The 20,892-nt window shown below is 43.7% G+C and overlaps 2 protein-coding genes across 2 annotated transcripts; both read left to right on the top strand.

Moving 5' to 3' along the window:
* Positions 1-9,249: 9,249 nt before the first annotated feature.
* Positions 9,250-12,192, top strand: LOC308327577 (dynamin-like GTPase OPA1, mitochondrial; the record flags this gene model as incomplete). Its single annotated transcript, XM_080781098.1, has 1 exon — positions 9,250-12,192. The coding sequence occupies one exon, from the start codon at positions 9,250-9,252 to the stop codon at positions 12,190-12,192; it is 2,943 nt and encodes a 980-aa protein (XP_080637224.1).
* Positions 12,193-14,057: 1,865 nt separating this feature from the next.
* LOC308327576 (selenide, water dikinase 3-like) lies at positions 14,058-15,326 on the top strand (the record flags this gene model as incomplete). The annotated part of the gene is made up of 1 exon (XM_080781097.1): positions 14,058-15,326. The coding sequence occupies one exon, from the start codon at positions 14,058-14,060 to the stop codon at positions 15,324-15,326; it is 1,269 nt and encodes a 422-aa protein (XP_080637223.1).
* Positions 15,327-20,892: the final 5,566 nt, after the last annotated feature.

Here is a 20,892-nt window from a genome sequence, read left to right as displayed (position 1 = left end):
TTGTCACTTGACTGAAATAAATTACACAATGTAAAACTTCAGGAGGACTCGATCAGGACACAAAACATGTCACTTCAAACTGAGCCTACAGAATGTGAGTACTTTCGCTTCACAAAAATAATTCCAATAAAATACTTTCCACAGCTTTTTCGCTGTGGAAAGTTTCTTCTTCCCTATGTACACACAAATGACAATACTTCCAAGTAGTGAACGTATAATGCTGTGCAGTGCCGGTGTCTCCTTCACCTCCATGTTTAGTTTGTTTATGTCTTTTGCAGTCTAACACGAGTCACACACTAGTTTGTTTCCGCGTTCCAGGCGGTTTAAGGCCCGCCCTTCTGCATCCGCTCTAGACTCTAGTATAGATCTAGACCGGGTCAACAGCCTGCAAAGCAACTCTACCCCAACCCAGTCTAAAATTATAAATAAACACTCAAGCCCACAGTACCACCACAGTACCGTCTCGTGAAAATAGTAACTATTTACTTTTGGAAAAAAGTTAATGTAATATTATTACTCCAAATGTGAAAGTAACTAGTTACTTTACTAATTCATGGAAAAAAGTAGGTCCTACTTAAAAAAAAGTTACGTAAGTTACTTGACAACACTGGATGTTGACTGTACATTTAGCTGTGATTTCATTTTAGAATTAATTATCATCCAGTAAGCCCCAACAAAGCTGCAGGAAGACCATGACTTTTTGGACTGATAGAATGACGCATGATGATGTCGAAATGAACTTGATTGGTTGAACTAAGCACTAACCTTACAATCAACCTCTGGACTCTCAATCCTTGCATGAAATCAACTCCAATTTATTGGCACGCACACACATGGGATATTTTGTCAAATAGGCCCCTCATACAAACTTTGGAAGGCAATTGAGAAATCTGAATTATGGAGTAGTAGCAAAAAGCGTTTCAGGAAGAAAATACAAATTGCGTCATGATCCATGGAATTCCAAAATGTAAGGCGGGCTGATATAGCTCCCCATGTGGCCTATTTGAAAGAAAATTGGTTGAGTGTCTTCCGGGATAATAAAACATTTAATTTATGATCTTCACTTGGCTGCCGCAATAGTTTGGCTGCCAGCTGCCTACCTAACTAAGGAAATACTGTATTTTATACTGCAGCTAGTGTACTCATCACATGTAGAAATGCAAGAAACTGTACAGAAATGGCAGACACTGACATCATGGTAGTGTATTCATGCCTGTATAAAATACAAGAAACTGTACAATGAAAGAGAGGGGGGCAAACCTGTTAAACAATTCAAAGGAATTCTGCAAGTGTTGCAGCATACTAGCAGAGCTTCTGAGCCGGAAGGAAGTCCAAGTTTAACCTATAAGTCTGACTGACTACATTACTACTGGATGAGCTAGACTGGGTTTAGCCCTTGGCTCCCATCGATTTGGGTTGCCCTAGTGCCAGGAAGGCTCACATCCAAGCTTAATCCTTGTCTTTTACCCTTCAACGTTCATCATCAGGGGAGTAAGGTTTTGGACTAGCCCACTGGCCCCAGATATCCATCTTCCTCCAGAAGGGCCCACATAGCCAGGATGAGGATGTTGCTTCACTTTCTGCGTTTGTTCCCAAAGTTCAGAATCTTTCTCCTTCACAAGGTTCAATGTGTTTTATTTATTATATGAAATACAAAAGAAATTAAAATGGGGCTTACTGGTCAGAAATGAAAAAGATGGGAATAAAAACTACATAAATAATAGAAAGATAGCGATAACATTTTGAATCAGTGTCTGTACAGACTGTAAATCTTTAAAACTGTATAGTCTGTACTGGACTGGACATAATTTGTATTTACTATACTGTGCTGTATTGTAGGCCTACCGTACTGTAATGTTCTCACATGGAGTCTAGGTTTGGTTAGCAGTCTGAATGTTGAATTGGGATAGTCGTCTGAGATTACATATGTGTTTGCTGTTAATCACAGAATCGAGAGGCTGTTAATGTCACAATTTTTTACTTCAAAATAAACCACATCCAAAACTGGCTCAGATGAAACCACCTACTTTGATGGTTTCACGAATGTACCCAGTAGTGCGCCAAACATGGCTTTTGGGACTCAGTTTCTCTGCTTAATTAATTAAACGGTGCATGTAACAACAGCTGTCCTCACACATTAATCAGAATAATCTTCAGTTTCTAAACACAGATTGTGAATGCGTGCCACGCACGCACACACACGCACACGCACACACACACACACACACACACACACACACACACACACACACACACACACACACACACACACACACACACACACACACACACACACACACACACACACAAATTATGTTCTTAGGAAAATCAAAACCATACACAGGAGTCTATCACCATTACAATGCGTGCGAGCCCTGGGAGATTGCCGAGGTGGGGCGCCACACCTACCATCTGCTCTCAGTACTCAACACATGACTTGCCACACCCAAGCCATCCTATAGGCCTACTCATACGCTAAGTTGGTGGTGCCCGCGATTGAACCCTTCTGGGGGTCTACTCAGCACTGTATTGTAATTTGGTGTCATTTAATTTACTTTATGTTTGCATATACTTTGCACTGTTGTTTGCATAACTCTTTGCAATCGTCAGATTTAGAATTGTGTTGATTTCTTTCAGATACATTTATACATTAATATAACCATACTAGATGAAATGGGATTTAAATACTGCAATTTGTAAATTGACAAAATATGACTCCTAACGTCGTTGAAGCGGGACTCATAAAATGTCCATGGGACCCATTAGCTCTGGTCCATAGCCTTCTACTGCTTCTACGATTCTGCCCTGCGCAGTATAAGGGCCGATTCATACTCCTATTTTAGAGCCGTATAAAAGTCGGTTCGGTGCTGTAGAGCCTACAATGTGACGTCATTTGAGGTTCGGGGGGGCGGGTACCGTCCTAAAGTCTCTCTTCGGTGCTACTGAAAATGTCTGACGAACCGAAATCATTTCGGCACTACAGCGCCGAAACAGGGTAAAATAGGAGTATGAATCGGCCCTAAGGCTATGGGACTTTCAGTTTTAAATCTCAAATCGAAATCAGACCAGCCTCTCCTCTTTAGCGTAAATAACAATAACGTTTTTGCTACTCACCAAAACAAAGGCGGGTTGTGTCATTAGAAAGCCTACTTTCCTTAGTGGACGCACTCTGAGTCCCCCACCACACGTATAAACGGTACTTTTTGGCCAGAAGGGGGTTTTTTTTCACCGGGGGAAAATATTCTCTATGAGGCAGTTCTCTGGGCAATATCGGTAGAGGGCGCATTGGCGTAACTAAAAGTTTTTTTTTTGTGATAATCCTCCCTACTACAGAGAGTTCCACCCTGTCCCCAGTTATCCCCTGGGGTTAAAAAATGATAGTTTTTTTTTCGTTTTTTGGCTAGAGCCTTCATCAGCCTTCATCCAATCAGGATAGAGAGGGGCCTTCCTCCAATCATGATCGAGCGGAGGCGGGCCTTGGTGTGCATGCTGTTGGCCTGTTGCGTGCCCCGCCACTGTAGAGTGTGTACTGTACATGTGCACATCTTGTTATCGGGGTCCGCGTTTTTTTCCCAAATCACTGAATGCTAGCATCAAATGTCGCTGTTTTTCTTCCATTCTTAGTTTTGCAAGAATGAACTGGCCAGGAAGCCAAATTACCTATATATGATTACACAAATAAACATTTCAAAACACAGATTACCTAAATTTCTCGCATAGGAAAAATATTCACTCAACAATGTGCAACCTGACAAACTCTAGTAAGCCATAAATGAAAACCATCGGCTGCAGCAAACTCACGTGCGTTAGCTTGCGTTGATTAGTAAACTGTCATATTATCCCTATAGGGAAGACATGGTAGGCTACTGGTCAATCAGGGCAAACACCCTTAACGTTGATGAAAATTTGGTGAGGTTGAAGTAATGCAACCGTATAAACATCTACTTCTGTTTTTTACTTCTGGCGAGTGCATTGACGCTTCATAAGAAAAAGAGGTGTTCACTTGTGAAGATTACCTTGCTGAACAAAGCATCATGAATTGTGGCCCGTTTTGTCGAGTGAACCAGGGAGATGCTAGCTGCCTCCTCCTGCCTCTAAGAATATGCCATCCCTGGACTGCTCCATTAAATGTGTAATTGAATAGCCATGCTATAGGCTATAGGGTGTATTCATACATTGTGATCTTACCATTTTCTTTTCTCCTATTTTAACCAATGAACAGTATCAAATAAAACAATTCATATGAATTAAGAATTGTAATCAAAATGTGGCAACCAATCGAAAACACATTGTACTGAGGACAAAAGGGAGAGATTCTAGCAGTGTCAATTATTTGGTATACTGTAAATGTGCTTTGTTTGAACATGAGTTGTACTAATCCCCAACAGTCATGGTATTGGTCTCATCATCCTTTTCTACTTACAATCTACCAAGCTGTGGCCAACACTGGATGACATCTGATATAAGTGCCAGAGCTCCATCTTGTGGAGAATTTAGGAATTTTGTGAAATACCAACCACTGTCTTCTCTGCAAAAGCCTAATGGTCTACTTTTCCCTACGATTATTGTTGTTAAAGAAATGGTGTTCAACATGAAGTAATGTGAATGGCATATTAAAACAACTTACTTTGATCTGTTTACTTTTATATGCACCAGGTTTTACTCTAAATTAATGTCTCAATCACCATAGCCAGGTGTCAAGCAATTAAACAAAAGGTTACCAACACCAACTGACAGAGAAAATAACCATGTTATGTTAAAAGTGAAATCACTTGTTCATCGCACATTTGTAAGCATGTAGTAAGTAAGGTCAGAGAGGCTTATGGTGTTAAATGTGGTACCTCCAGTATGTTACCTCCTTTAAGCTTTAAGCTAAGTTGTAATTAGCCATCTTGAAAGACTACCAGCATCAATTTTATTGACACTTTAGAACAATACATGAGAATCTTGAATATCCACCTAATGGATCTTGTTAGACACGTCCTCTAGACCAAGGTGAATTAATGAAAGATGACTTGATTTATATGCCTCCCTCACCCCCCCCCCTCTCTCTCTCTCTCTCTCTCTCTCTCTCTCTCTCTCTCTCTCTCTCTCTCTCTCTCTCTCTCTCTCTCTCTCTCTCTCTCTCTCTCTCTCTCTCTCTCTCTCTCTCTCTCTCTCTCTCTCTCTCTCTCTCTCTCTCTCTCTCTCTCTCTCTCTCTCTCTCTCTCTCTCTCTCTCTCTCTCTCTCTCTCTCTCTCTCCAAGGCTGCCGGAGATTCATTTGTCTTACTGATTAATGACTAGAACCATATCCTCCACAACACCAGTAAATTAAGAGAGATCGGCGGCGGAGAGAAAAAAGCATTATGGTCCATTTGTCCCAATCAAGTTTTGTATTGTTTCCTCAGAGCATTATTTGTATTGTCTTTTAGATCACACAGCCTGATTCTTCTCTTGATTTGTTCATTAGATATCACTACAGAAAAGAAAGCTGCAAGTAATAAGTTGTGTAACTGTTATAGAAGATAATTCATGATAGGAACTAAAGTATGTAAAAGAAAAATTCCACTTGTACTGTGAAGTGATGCTGCCTTTTTCTGCGTTTGTAATTATGTCACGGGGGTTCCGTAGACTTGGCTGCTACATGACGAGCTGGCAGCCTAGAATATGGACTTTTTACACACAGACACACAAAGCTGGGCATAGGAGGGGCTAGTGCCCTTCAAAATAAATCACACCTGTGTGAAGTGAGGGACACTTTAATCATCGTACATAATCAAGAATGATGGTCCCTTATTGGCCAAGGGTTCTCACCGATATACATATGCCGATTTGCTCAGACACATATGACGTAAATTCTCCATTCATTGTCAAGGGCATTTAATGTTTTTGTTCAGACAACACAAACATTAAACACTATAGCCGTTTTTAGGAGGAGCGAGCACCCCTCAAAGAATAAGATGTGGATATCAGGGGCCACATAGAAACAGCACGACACCAATGTGGATGTCAGACTTCATCATGAGCTGTGTCACAGTCACGGGGGAAATCGATAGCGTGATGACAGCCCCATATTGGCTTCCATTATCAAATTATTAAAAGTTTAAAAATAAAATGTTTAATTAAAGACAGACAGTGAGGATCTACTGGCGCACACACAAAAAAAAATCTGGTGAATTAATTGCACGAAGCAAATTACTCCGGAATGTTAAGGGCATTACCGGTAAATGTTTAAAATTATTCCCAGTGTGTGCGGTCGCCACCAGAAAAGACTAACACACATTGGCAAACATCTGTTTAAGTGGCACTCAGTGGAAATGGAGGAGGATCTTGATAGCCATTCGGGTCTCCAGACGTGACTCTCAAAATAAGTGTTTGGGTCCAATATTTCACAGCCTAATTTCAATTCAATTTTCACTCACCACTAATTGTAAAACATGTTGGATTTAAAAGCTCCATTATGCAATTTGACACATCTATAGATTAACTAATAATTTCATTTAAATAAAACAAAATCAATGAATACGCGGAAGTCTTTCGAATTACATCCTCTCTCAACATTACAACAGTTCTAACTAGATAAAGTGCCCCTCGGGGCACAGGTCTCCACCAGGGCAGGTCAGGTTGTGCCCTCCTGGTGGTGGCGCTATAATAGGCCAATGTGAAAAGGGTGCCATTTCTTCTTACGCCTTGGATGGCATTTTGTTCCAAAAATGTGTTTTGCAAAAATCCACCTGTTGATGGCGCTATAACAGGCCAATGTGAAAAGGGTGGGATATATTCCTCAGCCTAGTAGGGAAGTCTGTGAAAGATTTCACATAAATTGCACGCTGCGTTCATGATTTGAGGCTTTTTGTTCAAAACGGGCCATGCAGTCCTGCAAACTTTGAAAGCCAATGTTAGCCAAGGATGGAATATGAAATATCTGACAGATCCATCTTGAGCACATGACTATAGAGATACTTTGTAACGATTTGCGGGATTTGTGGACAAAATCTGGAGGAGTCTGGAGGAATAGCAAAAAATGTGTTTTACAAAAGTCGGCCTCCTGGTGGCGCTATAACAGGCCGTTCAGGAAGATTTGGGGCAGAGGTTCATCATTGGCATCTAGGGAGTGTGTGTGCAAAATTTGGCATGAATCGAGCCAACGGTGCCGGAGATTAGCTGGTAACGGACGGACGGAGTGCAAAACATACTCTCTCCTCTGAAAGAGATGAGGAATAGGTCTACATACATAGACAGAGGTGTTGCCACCAAGCCAGTCATGAACTGATATAGTGTAAGCCACTGTACCACCACAATCAAGCCCACAACACAGCAGACATAGTACTGTAGATCCACACCACTTTTCTATTCCAAATGGACATTTGGAACTGTACGAAGCCCAAAGCTCAAGCTTGAACTTAAGAGGATATAGCAAACTCACACATAGCGTGCAACACAAGCAGCAGCAGTGGAAAGGAAAAAAAGGGGCGAGAATTAGCCGAGTCCTACCTTGAGCCGTCTTCTACTTGTGATGACCAGGGTCAAATTTTGGAACCCATGGATAGAGGTATTCCGCCTTCTCTCTAGTTCCCTGGATGAGCCCTCCACCGCCGTCTCCAATCACTTCGATCCTCCATACATCTGCTAGCATGGCAGTACTTTAATCCCCTGCTGGGAGCTCCTTGTCTGTCAATGGAAGTGACCGACCAGCCCCATTCTCCCACTCCCAGGCTGACATATTCTCACTCACCCTTGGTAGCTTGTTGGCTGTTCATGTTGAACATGTTCATCCTGGTTGTATATTTAGTGCTGCTGCACATAGCGTTCTGGCGTAGCACAGTGGCCAGGGTCCAGCAACTGTATAGGAGAACAGACTCTACAAGACAATAAGCTGAGCTTGATATGTTGGGGGGGCTGGACTTCCATGCTGTAGTAGGGTCCATTGCCGCCGTGGCAGGTCTTCTCCTTGGACGCCGTCTCCTGGGTCGCAGATTTAGCGTGGTGACAACATGTGGGCCCAGCTGACTCTCACTCCTGCTTCTAGGAAGCCGCCTTCCATGCCTTTGTAGACAAAATCACAATCATCGTTAGTGTCACATCACAGGTTCACAGGTGTAAAACAGTGAGCAAGCACACTTTAAAATGAATAACAACTAAGAGAAATACTTTGTTTGAATTGTAATGCATTCAACACTCAACAGAGGGTCTGTGGCCCATAGGGGGTCCTCAGAGTTACTACAGGGGGACCGCCAAATCTGTTTGTGATAGGAATGTATTTAGGCCTACATTAACCACTTGAACCGTTACCTAACAGGAGGACCCTGATGTAAACAAGAGATTTTTCTGCATTGTTTTATCCTCGTTGCAGTTTTTGTATACTTTTGTTGAACTGTACCCATTCTACAAACTGTTCAATCAATCAATCAAGCATCCAGGCATCCCTATTCTGAGGGGAACATTAGCCATAAATAGAAGATTCACAAGCTCACAAGCTTGTAGATCCGCTACTTTCAGAAAAGAGGTTTGGTGTATAGGGGAAAAAAGAGCAGACCAAGAACAGAGCCAACGGTCAAGTTTTGTAAGTCGATGCATGTAGAAACTGCTAGATGCTAACTTGCATATGTTGAGCAATTGATTGTGTTTTTTGTGCAAAACAAATGCATGGAATCATAAACAGCATCCGGCAGTTTCTACATGCTGGGGACCCATACTCAACATTTCTAACATGACTCAACATGTCTGGGTTCACATTCTCGCAAGTGGACTACAGTCACCAACATTTTACCAAAACTATAACTCTATAAAAAGTCAAGGCAAATCACCTGACAGCAAAGAAAAAAAAACACATCTGTAACATGACGAGTATAGATTATAGTGCAAGGTGTCAGTGGTTATAACCAGCAAGAATTGACACAGGTGGGCAAATAACTTACAGTCAACAGATTACCAAGACTTTAATTCATAAAGGAAGGAGAAATAAATACAAACTGACTTACACAGGGGAAGAAAACATATTCTGCATCTAGCGAGGTTTGGGGGTTTCATGTTGTTCTTGCCCAAATATGGAGATGTATTATGGAGTTCCCTGGTAATATCATCATTGTACCTTGTCATCACTTTGTCACAAATTGTCAACTATGTCTATGGAGTTCCCTGTCCAGGTATGGAGGTGCCCAAATATAGAGATCCATGGGTACTGACACCAAAACATAGACTGAATTTGCATGATACCGGTATTTACCTTTTCCCCACACTTGTCGGTAATAGCACTACATTCAGCACTATGTTACTTGTCGGCTGCAACGTTGCCTGCTCTGTTTGCAGGAACTTAGTCTTACAGAGAATCAGCAGGTTCCGAGTGCCCCCGCTGAAGTTGCACTCATTGTCCCGTGCCATCCACCATTGCACAGCAGCAGCTCGTACCTTCACCTCCATGTCCCGACTGCCCATGCGGCCGCCCAAACCTCCACCCGGATCAGGGGGCCAGGGCCACTGGCAGCAGCGCAACTTCGGGGCAGCTCTCTTAGCCACCAGGTTCTTAAGGCTCCGATACATTCTGCTGGGCTCTGTTGTGGGTGGAGGCTACACAGCTAAAAAGACATACAATGAATGGAAGGAATCCCTGCCTCGGTTTAGTGAATATAACTGGGTGATGCCTGCTTTCTGGCAACTGAGTGAACAGATTAATCTAGTCAACTTACTATCTTCTGTGCACAAAATAGGCAACTTTACCATCCTACAAAGCCTCCTGTCAGCCGAACCTCCAGTAGAACCTCTGCTGAAGGCTAGACCAGAGCCAGCTTCAGCAACACCAGATAGCTGTGATAAGCAGTATGAGGAGTCTTCAGACAAAGAAGAGATCCTCAAAAACCTTGTGTCAAATGAAACTCCAGGAGAACCTTCCGTGGAGGCTACACCAGAGCCATCCCCCGCTGCGGCCACACCAGAGAGCGGTGATAAGAAGCATGAGGATTCAGATAAGATTGACCAACTTCAGGAAGAGCTGCTCCAAACATATAAGAAGTACCAGCCAATTTTGGAGAGACTGGAGAAGGAGAACAAAGAACTGAGAAAAATGGTCCTGCAAAAACAGGGAATCCACCAGAGGAAAGTCCAGAAGTCCCTCATTGACTTGTACTCAGAAGTCCTTGACATCTTGTCAAACTATGACTCAAACTACATGCAGGACCACCTACCTAGGGTAGTGGTGGTCGGCGACCAGAGTGCAGGGAAGACCAGTGTTCTGGAGATGATAGCCCAGGCCAGGATCTTACCTCGGGGCTCTGGAGAGATGATGACCCGCTCTCCTGTCAAGGTAACACTAAGTGAAGGACCCCATCACGTGGCCATGTTCAAGGACAGAGGGAGAGAGTTCGACCTAACCAAGGAAGAGGATTTGGCTACCCTGAGGCATGAGATTGAGCTGAGGATGATGAAAAGTGTGAAGGATGGTCAGACGGTCAGCGCTGAGACAATATCCTTGAGTGTCAAAGGTCCGGGAATACAGAGGATGGTGCTTGTTGACCTTCCTGGAGTCATCAGTACAGTGACTGCGGGCATGGCAGCAGATACTAAGGAAACCATCAACAGCATCAGCAAGGCCTACATACAGAACCCCAATGCCATCATCCTCTGCATACAGGATGGCAGTGTGGATGCAGAGCGCAGCATTGTGACAGACCTCGTCAGTCAGATGGACCCTCAGGGAAAGAGGACCATCTTTGTCCTGACCAAGGTGGATCTGGCTGAGAAGAACATGGCAAACCCCAGCAGAATCCAGCAGATAGTTGAAGGCAAGCTGTTCCCTATGAAGGCACATAGCTACTTTGCAGTGGTTACAGGCAAAAGTAGCAGAGGTGAGAGCATAGATTCTATTAAAGACTACGAGGAGGACTTCTTCAAGGACTCACGACTATTGAGGGAGGGCTTGTTGAAGGCTCATCAGGTGACGACTAAAAATCTCAGTCTAGCTGTGTCTGACTGCTTCTGGAAGATGATCGGACAGTCAGTAGAGCAACAGGCTGATGCCTTCATAGCATCCCGCTTCAACCTGGAGGCAGAATGGAAGAACAGCTATCCCCATTTGCGAGTGCTGGACAGGAATGAGCTCTTTGAAAAAGCTAAAAATGAAATCTTGGATGAGGTCAGTAGTTTGAGCGAAGTTACTCCAAAACACTGGGAGTCCATCTTGCAAAAGAAGCTGTGGGAGCGCATGTCCACCCTCGTGATCGAGAACATCTATCTTCCTGCTGCACAATCCAAGAACCCATGTACCTTTAACACCACTGTGGACATCAAACTCAAACAGTGGGCCGACAAGCAGCTTCCTCACAAAGCCCTGGAGGTTGCCTGGGAGACATTGCAGGAGGAGTTTGCATGTTTTATGGCAGAGCATAAAGGCAAAGACCGGGATGACATTTTTGACAAGCTGAAAGAAACCGTGAAGGATGAGAGCATCAAGAGACACAAGTGGAACGAGAGGGCCATGGATAACCTGAGAGTGATACAGCACAATGCTCTAGAGGACCACTCCATCACAGACAAACCCCAGTGGGATGCAGCCATCCATTTCATGGAGACGTCATTACAGTCACGCCTTAAAGACACTGAGTCAGTGATCAGTGACATGGTGGGCCCAGGCTGGATGCAGAGGTGGTTGGGTTGGAAATACCAAACATTTGAACAGCACATTTGCAATGAAACCAAAAATGAACTGGAGCGGCTGCTGGAGATCAATGAGAACCACACAGCCCACCTGACCAACGATGAGGTCACCACCATCCAAAAGAACCTGGAGGGACGCAGGGTAGATGTCGACCCCGTCCAGATCAAGGACACATGGCATCATCTGTACCGTCGACACTTCCTTCAGAACGCTCTGCTCAACTGTGACCTCTGTAAGAGAGGCTTCTACCAGAAGGACGTTGTCGGCTCAGATTTGAAGTGTAACGATGTAGTGTTGTTCTGGAGGATTCAAAGGATGCTGGGAATCACTGCTAACACACTCCGACAGCAGCTCACCAACACAGAAGTACGTAGTCTAGAGAGGAATGTGAAAGAGGTGTTGGAGGACTTTGGAGAAGACATAGAGAAGAAGGCACAGCTTATTACCGGCCGCAGGGTCCAGCTGGCCGAGGACCTCAAGAAAGTGTATGAAATTCAGGGGAAACTTGAAGCATTCATAGAAGCTCTTCACAAGGAGAAATATGAGAACCAGACCCATTGACAGCTAACCTGTGGATTGAATACATTGAACAAAGAATACTAATTGGTAAATGGTGCATTTATATAGCGCCTTTATTCAGGGCGCTTTAGATTGTCAATTACATTGACCCATTCACACCGATGACAGAGGAAACCATGCAAGGCACCAACCTGCACATCAGGAGCAATTAGGGGTTCAGTGTCTTGCTCAAAGACACTTCGACACTAACTCTGGGGGAACCCAGGTTTGAACTTGCAACCTTTCGGTTCCCATGCCTGCCTGCCTGCGTGTGTGGTGAAGTTATGTTCACTGACTGTACTGTACTGTACATTGCATGTGTACGGTAAAACACCATTAACAAGGTTCTTGATTGGTGAGACAGCCTTCACCTTTCTCTAACGAGATACCTCGATCTGCCTCACTTGTTACCCCTGGTCTTCTACTCCTGGCATACTGTATTCATGCTTTAATAATAAAAAAAATGTATTTGTATAGCACTTTTTAAGAATCGACAATACAGTCGACAATACAAGAATCGACAACACAAAAAAAACTACATACTGTATAAAGTGAAGAATAACAACACATCACATCAAAATAACAAACAAGTCAAAGAAAAATAATAGTGTGGATATAGTTAGTATAGTTTATCCACAACATTGATTAACATAACATTACATCGTACATCGTACAAAGCCAACTCGAGTTGTGACAAATCATGACAACAAACACAATATTCTGGACCAAACAAATAATTACAAAGAAGAAAAACAACAAAAAATGTTGTAACCTGCCGTTTTCTTCTTCTTTCTAATTATTTGTTCAGCCCGAAAAATTGTGTTTGTTGTCATGATTTGTCACGACAAGAGTTTGCTTTAAAAGGTCTTTAAATAAATACTTTTTGAAATGAAAGGAAAATTAACGGAGAATCATTTCCTGGGCCCTGGTAGGGGGCGGGACTGCGACGCTCTATAGGCACGGCCTAGTCCTGATTACAATAGTACATTTGTGACGGCATTTTTAGCTGAATGAGTGTTTTTCGTGCAAAACTAATGCTTGCAATGAATTCAGAATCATGAAAAACCCCTAGTTTGACCCATCCCATGCTACTTAAAGCATAACATTTTCCAAAATAAATAAAATGTTGCCTTATATTGGATGTTAATGGTGCCCCAGCTTATTATGCTAATTATGAAACTTTCCCAACATATGCAAGTTAGCATCCGGCAGTTTCTAAATGCTAGGGACCCATACTCAACATTTCTAACATAAAACTTTAGGGTGGTCAGAATGTCTGGGCTCACAATGGGGCTCTATGGGCTGGCAAGTAGTAGACTATACTTGTAGAGAAAACACAATAATTTGCACAATTAACTGTATTTACCAGGGACTATGATGAGCTATGCATGGTACAATACAAACAGTGAGTTAATGCATTGAACAACCTTCCTTCCATTTTTTGAGCCAAGGAAGAAACTAAGCCTTTGCGGCGTGTTTATCAGCTTGCCCGGGATTGCTTGGGTTATTGCGCTGACAACATGATGTCGCTTTGTTACATGTTGATCAGTGTTTCAGCTTCCAGGCAGTATCCATCACTGACCAGATTATTGTGTGCATGAAAAATTATTTCTTTCCCTTTTCCCTCTCCGCCTCTCTCGTGTTGATATTTGGCCCATATTTGGTCATAACCAATTTGCACTTACACTTCCAGGGATCTCAACAGAAACCATATATATATATATATATAGGTATAATATGCATGACCATCTGATTTCTAACAACTAGTCCAACAGATTCAACAACCACTTCACTCATCTGGTTTCATCTTGCATCATCTGCTTCCCATCTGCCAATCTGCCAGTCCTTCAGGGACTTTTAACAGACAGATGTCCGGCTCAACTCCCCCAACCACACCAGTCGAGGCTGTTGGGGCAGAGGGCTGTCTTCCAGGATACAAGCCATTCAAACCAGAGGTCCATGGCCTGGAGAGTGGATTCCGGCTCACAGCCTTCTCCGGTCTGATAGGATGAGGGTGTAAGGTCCCCCAGGAGGCTCTGCTCAAACTCCTGGAGGGACTGGAGCCCGGCTCCGCCACCGTTGAAGGAGGGAAGCTGCCCGGGCCTCGACTAGGTATAGGAATGGACTCCTGCGTGATACCTCTACGACATGGTGGGCTCTCACTGGTCCAAACCACAGATTTCTTCTACCCTCTAGTGGAGGATCCCTACATGATGGGTAGGATTGCGTGCGCCAACGTCCTCAGTGATCTCTATGCCATGGGCATCACAGAATGTGACAACATGCTGATGCTGCTCAGCGTCAGCCAGAAGATGACTGAGAAGGAGCGCGAGCGTGTGATGCTGTTGATGATGCAAGGATTCCGTGATGCCGCAGAGGAGGGTGGAACTTCAGTGACGGGCGGCCAAACGGTGGTCAATCCCTGGATCATCATTGGAGGCGTGGCCTCAGTCGTCTGCCAGCCCAACGAGTTCATTATGCCAAACGGTGCAGTACCAGGTGATGTCTTGGTTCTGACCAAAGCTTTGGGGACACAGGTGGCTGTCAATGCTCACCAGTGGCTCGACAAGCCGGACAGGTGGAACAAGATAAAGTTGGTAGTCACCAAAGACGAGGTGAAAGAGGCCTACCAGGAAGCCATGTTCTCCATGGCAACACTAAATCGCACAGCGGCAAGCCTTATGCACAGGTTCCAGGCCCATGCGGCGACAGATGTGACAGGCTTTGGGTTGTTGGGCCACGCCAACAACTTGGCCGCACAGCAGCAGGATGAGGTGAGCTTTGTTATCCACAGCCTACCCATCATTGCCAAGATGGCTGCTGTCAGCGAAGCCTGCGGAAACCTGTTCAACCTGGTTCAGGGCACCACGGCCGAGACATCTGGCGGACTTCTGGTGTGTCTGCCCAGAGAGCAGGCAGAGAAGTTCTGTTCCGAGATGAAAGACTGTGGCTCCGGGTTCGGAGGACAGGGCTCAGTGGGCAGAGCATGGATCATCGGGATCGTAGAGAAAGGCGACCGGCATGCTCGCATAATCGACAAGCCCTGCATCATCGAGGTCCCGTCTCGCGGAAGCCGTGCAGCCAGTCAGGACGACAGCTTCACTAACCTTTCCCCCAGCCCCAATGTGTCTTCTTAGGTACTGCCATCCATATGACACACTGGTGTGTGTGCATTTGCAAATTATGAATGCACCTTTCTCTTGCTGTCAATCTCACCCCCCGTGTTCACAATGATCCAGTTGGACAGGGAGGTTTTTCAGCGTGACTGCGTGTTTGTGTGTCTATTAGTCGGTAGCAGCATGGTTACTGTGGTTACCGTCATGTGAGATCATGCGGGTCATCATGGTGCATGGTCATTCATGATAATAGGCACCGCTCACATGGGTGTGGTTTTGTTTGAGGAGCACTAGGCCCCCCAATGCCTGGCTTTTCATTGTGATGTCATGTGGCAGCCAAGTCTATGGACTCTGCGCATGCCCCAAAGGCGCCTCAAAAACAGCACCTGGTTCCACCCATTTGCGTCAGAGATAGAGTTGAGCAGCTTTCTCTGAGCCAACAGGTGGTGTCCAAAATGTTCTCTCTTTCAGCTCTCTGGCTGTCCAGGGCCAATCCCTGCCCTCCACCTGATTATGATGCTTTGCCTTTTAAACCCCAGCCAATGGGGGTAGATGGAGCTGATGTTTGCTTTTGGATGGAGGGGACTTGTGCACTGATGGCCAGAAGCTGTATATGTGTTGTAGATCCAGTCAATAAATCCTCAACCTGCAAAAAGAATAATAGAAAAAATAAATAAAAAAAGATGTGGCTCACAAGTTAGAAGTAATCACTTCTGGTTCCATCCCTGCATGGCTCCATCGACCTGTGTTAACTGGGTTAAGTGTCCCAGCGGTATGGTCTTCAGCATTTTAATACCAGGTCTGTGTCAGTGAAGTGAAAAGGCAGACATTACAGTATGTACACTGCCATTTCTTTGCTGGAGCATGTCTGTTGTGAGGGAAAACTATTTGACTGCTGAGATGGTCGTTTGCAGCTCACTCCGGAGATGGTGTAACTGTAGGCCTGCAGGATGACTGTGGGAAAAAGTCTCCTCCCTGGTACTGACTGTCAAGTGTTGTTAAGAAGGTTTCTGAATAACTGGTTTTCTACTATGAAAGACGGCACTTTGCAGATTTGGTCACAGACTCACCGCATCAGTGCATGCGTTCCACACCTAACTGTCCCTTGTATTTTTAGTGCCTTGCACAAATGCACCAATTATGGACAGCTGTTTGTGCGTCTGTGCGTCTCCTACGGGGCCCCATTTGGCAACCTCTTGTGGTGCACTTGCAGGTGTGTGTAGAGACAACATATAAATGTGTGTGGGGAGGAATTAACTGCATGCCATAATAACAAAAATCACACCCGTGTGAAGTGAGGGGCGCTCTTATCATCTTACATCAATTACAACATAACGTTTGTTTTAGTCCTCAAAACAAACGTAACATTTATCTTTAGGGTGTTCTTAAACAAGCATCGTTGAAAGACAAACATTAAAGCTGTAGCTAGCGGCCCTCAAAAATTGGGGAGAAATGATTGGCTACACTAAATGTATAGGAAACAAATCACACTTGTGTGAAGTGAGGGGCGTTCTTATAATCATACATCATCACATTCTGTGCTCGGCCGATCAAATCACCACAAATGTGGAACACACAAACCAGACAATTGGACTTGAGTCATAGTGACTCGACTCGATTCTGACTCGAGTCGCATATTTGACGACTTGGGACTCGACTCGGACTTTGAATGTAAAGACTTGCGACTCGACTCGGACTTGGAAGGTAAAAGACCAACGAGACTTGAGACTTCACTCCGACTTGCTAGCCAATGACTCCCGACTCGACTCGACTCGAGACAAGATGACTTGTGACTTGTTTTGTTTCCGAGCATATGGTATTTGAATACGGCGTTGGTGTGCAGCGCAACTCCACTCGCACACTAAGGCAAAACCTTTATTTTCACCACACAGCTGCAGTAGATTGAAAAGTTGCTTCCTACCTTTGAGTTAGTGTTGCTGAAAGACACCCAGATCCAATTGTATATTCCATATTTCCATATGTACTAAGTGTGAAGTTGTGTCTGTAAACACAGAGTTGTGTCAACACGGAGGCACACATGCAGTGACAGTTGTGAGCATGCGCAGATTGCACTACCTCTGTTCCAGCGTACAGGGACAAAACGGCCATTAGGGGGAGCCATAGTACAGTGAAATACAGTGGGGAATATAGATTGATTCATTGATTGAATACTTTATTGGCAGAAATGTAATCGGTATAGGGTACAGTCAAACACTGATCAAAAAGGGATCACTGAAAAAAGTCCTTGCTGTCTTGTTTCCATTCGGTCCTGGGTAATCAATTCATAATCATGACAAGTCACATGACAAATAACAAAATTCAAATTCTAGACTTGACACAACCTTGTGACTCGACTTGTGACTCGGCTTGACTTGCCCACAACAGAAAGACTTGGGACTCGACTTGGACTTGGGACCAATTATGACTTGGGACTCGACTTGGGACTCGGATCTGAGGGTTGGATTGACTTGGGACTCGACTTGGACTTGGGACTCGACTTGGGACTCGGACCTGAGGATTTGGACTGACTTGGGACTCGACTTGGACTTGGGACTCGACTTGGACTCGGACCGGAGCGACTTGAACAATTGTCTGACACAAACACACAAGGGGTTAACTGGGGACAGGGAGGAACTCCTTATATGGTCAGCACACTCAATAGTAGGGAGGATTATCACAACAAAACAAAAAAAGTGAATTAAGTGAAATCACTGAATATACCTTTAAACAAATGTTTTAATAGTGTGAAGCCTGATTTATACTTTGTCCTACGAAGGTGTCGCTTGCCGAAACTACCAGATCTACCATCTCATAATACTACCATCTCATAATACGTTGTGAGCTTGTTGATGCATCACTCTTGTTGATGCATCACTATTCACTCATGGCCATGTCGATGTCATTACCATAGCAACCAATGCATATACTGTAGGTCGAGATACACAAATCCAATCTGATTGGAGTAATGTCGCTATTACCATGTGCAGTGTAGCACTTTGCAAAAGGAGTGATCATCATCCATTAAATTAAACATTTTTAATTGAATCATAATCAATTGATTTCGTGTCATGCTTTGTTGTGTTTACTCTATACTGTTTAGCTTTAGATTGTTTTTCTGTCTCCATCAATTGCACATACAGTAGTATACCGACATCACTGTAAAAGAGGGCTTGCCCTCAGTGATCTTGGGAATAAATAAAGGTTGAATGAATGTGTGGGTGTAGCACTTGCCTGTTCTCAAAGAAACTGAAGGCTCTGACAATGGAGCCAGTTTGGTGTGTAGTTGCTTATTTTGGACTTGCTGTGTGTGTGTGTGTGTGTGTGTGTGTGTGTGTGTGTGTGTGTGTGTGTGTGTGTGTGTGTGTGTGTGTGTGTGTGTGTGTGTGTGCGTGCGTGCGTGCGTGTGCGCGCGCGTTGGAGTCAGGGCACCGTTAAGCAGCTGCAGGGGTCAATAGGTTCTACTCGGACAGGTGTCAATATACTGTAGGTCATAGACAGACAGACACAAACACACACAAAGTCACTTAAGGGAGCCAAAAAACAATGACAAACGGTTTAGCAGCTCTTTATTAGACATAAGTAACAAAGTATTAAAACAAGACAACGTGACCTAAACAGTACTAGGATGGATAAGTAGTGGGTAAATGTAGTAGCAGGGGTTTATGTGCAAAGGTGCAATAAAGTGGGTCAACGCTGCCACCTAGAGGTCATTCTTACTCTTTTCAGGTTACAGCTCTTGTTTAGGAGCTATTTTCCCTCCCCAGCCTTTTGTTCAAATGTTGTATTGATTAATAAATGTTATTTTGTTGGGCTTAGTAACCATAGAACACAAAACATATCATTAGCATCTATATTTTCTGCAATAATAACTAGAATACTGTGGTATAGCTTTGGAATTGCTTTTACAGCATACATTTTACTACTACTGTTGTAGGCAACTAGGCATGATGACACAATGGCCACATCGACACCTGTTGGTAATTGATGAGAACATACTGTAAACAAGAACCCCTGCATTATAAAATGTCTGGTAGAACTAGGCCTTTAGGTCATTAAAAACATGTAATATTAGTCTATTTGAGCAATGTCAACAGATCATCATCTCATCTGTGGCCATAATCGCTGCTGCTTTTCAGTAAGCTAACATCCTCAGCCGACGACCAGTTCAAACAAAGTGGGAATGTGTATAGAATGTATTCAAATATTTAGAAAATAGCAGATCTACAAGCTCACACAACATATCACATTGTGACGCATTGTGAGGTTGCTGCTTTCTAGGTTTGGTTTAGACTGTTGAATATGAATACCTACTGTAAGAACACAGACGACGAGCTTGACAAACAAAATTGCAGCTCAGATATGACAAATGCTAGCATGTTAATTTTACCCAGACAATTATATTTTGTAATTTTCAAAATGTTTCTGATGTCTAAGGTGGGCGTGTCTTTCAGTACCTTCATGATGCTCAGTGACATAGAAGTTAGGTTTGTTTCCTTACCCAGGTAAAATGCAGCCACACCGTAGTTTATTCCCAAAAGAAGGTTACAGCATGGGAAATGGCATGACACACGCAGCAAACAAATAGGGCACGTTGGTGTGCAGCTCCACCATGCCCTCTCACTGATCTAACACTGAGTGGGTGTGTGCTTCCTGGCAGCCTTTTATAGGCAGCTGAAACAATCAGTGCAGACTCTACCATATTACCGGTCAAACATGCAACACTTCTGAACCCCACATAACCCACATCACATGAGCCTATACATCTATATCACTATGTATAGGCTAAAGTAAATATCAATTATGCCCACTATTGCAAGATAAACCACATATCCCATTATCATTACCAGCTCCAATAACTCAAACACCCCCTGGCCATTTCACTGTGGTCCAGTCAAGACCAATATATGGTGCTCTGGTAGCCTGGGGACTCTTTTGCCCGAACACACTGGAACAGACAGAACAGAAGCAGTAAGTATTCAATTACCCATAACACAGTCTCATATTATATATTGTACTTATTGCCCCGACACATATTGCATTCTTAACTATATTGCACTTGCCCATCATGACCAAACATCCCTCTGTTTCCCCAGGTGATACTGTCCAATGCTGAGTGGCCATCCTGCCGGATAGGAAACAACTCCCATGTTCATAATACTTTCAATAAACCAGTTCAACTCATGACTTTTCCTTTGTGTGCAAAGGACATATGCTGTGCAAATATAAATACTTTAATCAAACACTGGTACAATATGTGTGCAAAATAAGCATAAATGTGCCATAAATAAGTAACGGAGGACCACTTCGTTACAGGTGTTCAGGTGAATTTCACCCGAAGAATCCCATACACTCACAATGGCTTTATTTTCCTTTTTTTTAACTGGACCATTCTCACATGTCCCAGGAATGCATGGGTGGACCAAAAGAGAAGTTCCCAGCTCCATTATTATTCTTTTTTCGGATAAAGAAATAAATAAACCCACATTTTACGGATTTTGCCACCCTATGTTAGGGCCTCCCCATGATATCTATTTTTTGTTTACTTCAATATATTTTGATGAGAAATGTTTTTATGGAATATATTACA

The sequence above is a fragment of the Protomyctophum bolini genome (assembly GCF_963924005.1).
Source record: "Protomyctophum bolini genome assembly, chromosome: 13".
Taxonomy (NCBI): domain Eukaryota; kingdom Metazoa; phylum Chordata; class Actinopteri; order Myctophiformes; family Myctophidae; genus Protomyctophum; species Protomyctophum bolini.
Note: the sequence above shows the minus strand (reverse complement) of the source record. Positions and strands in the feature narration are given on the sequence as shown.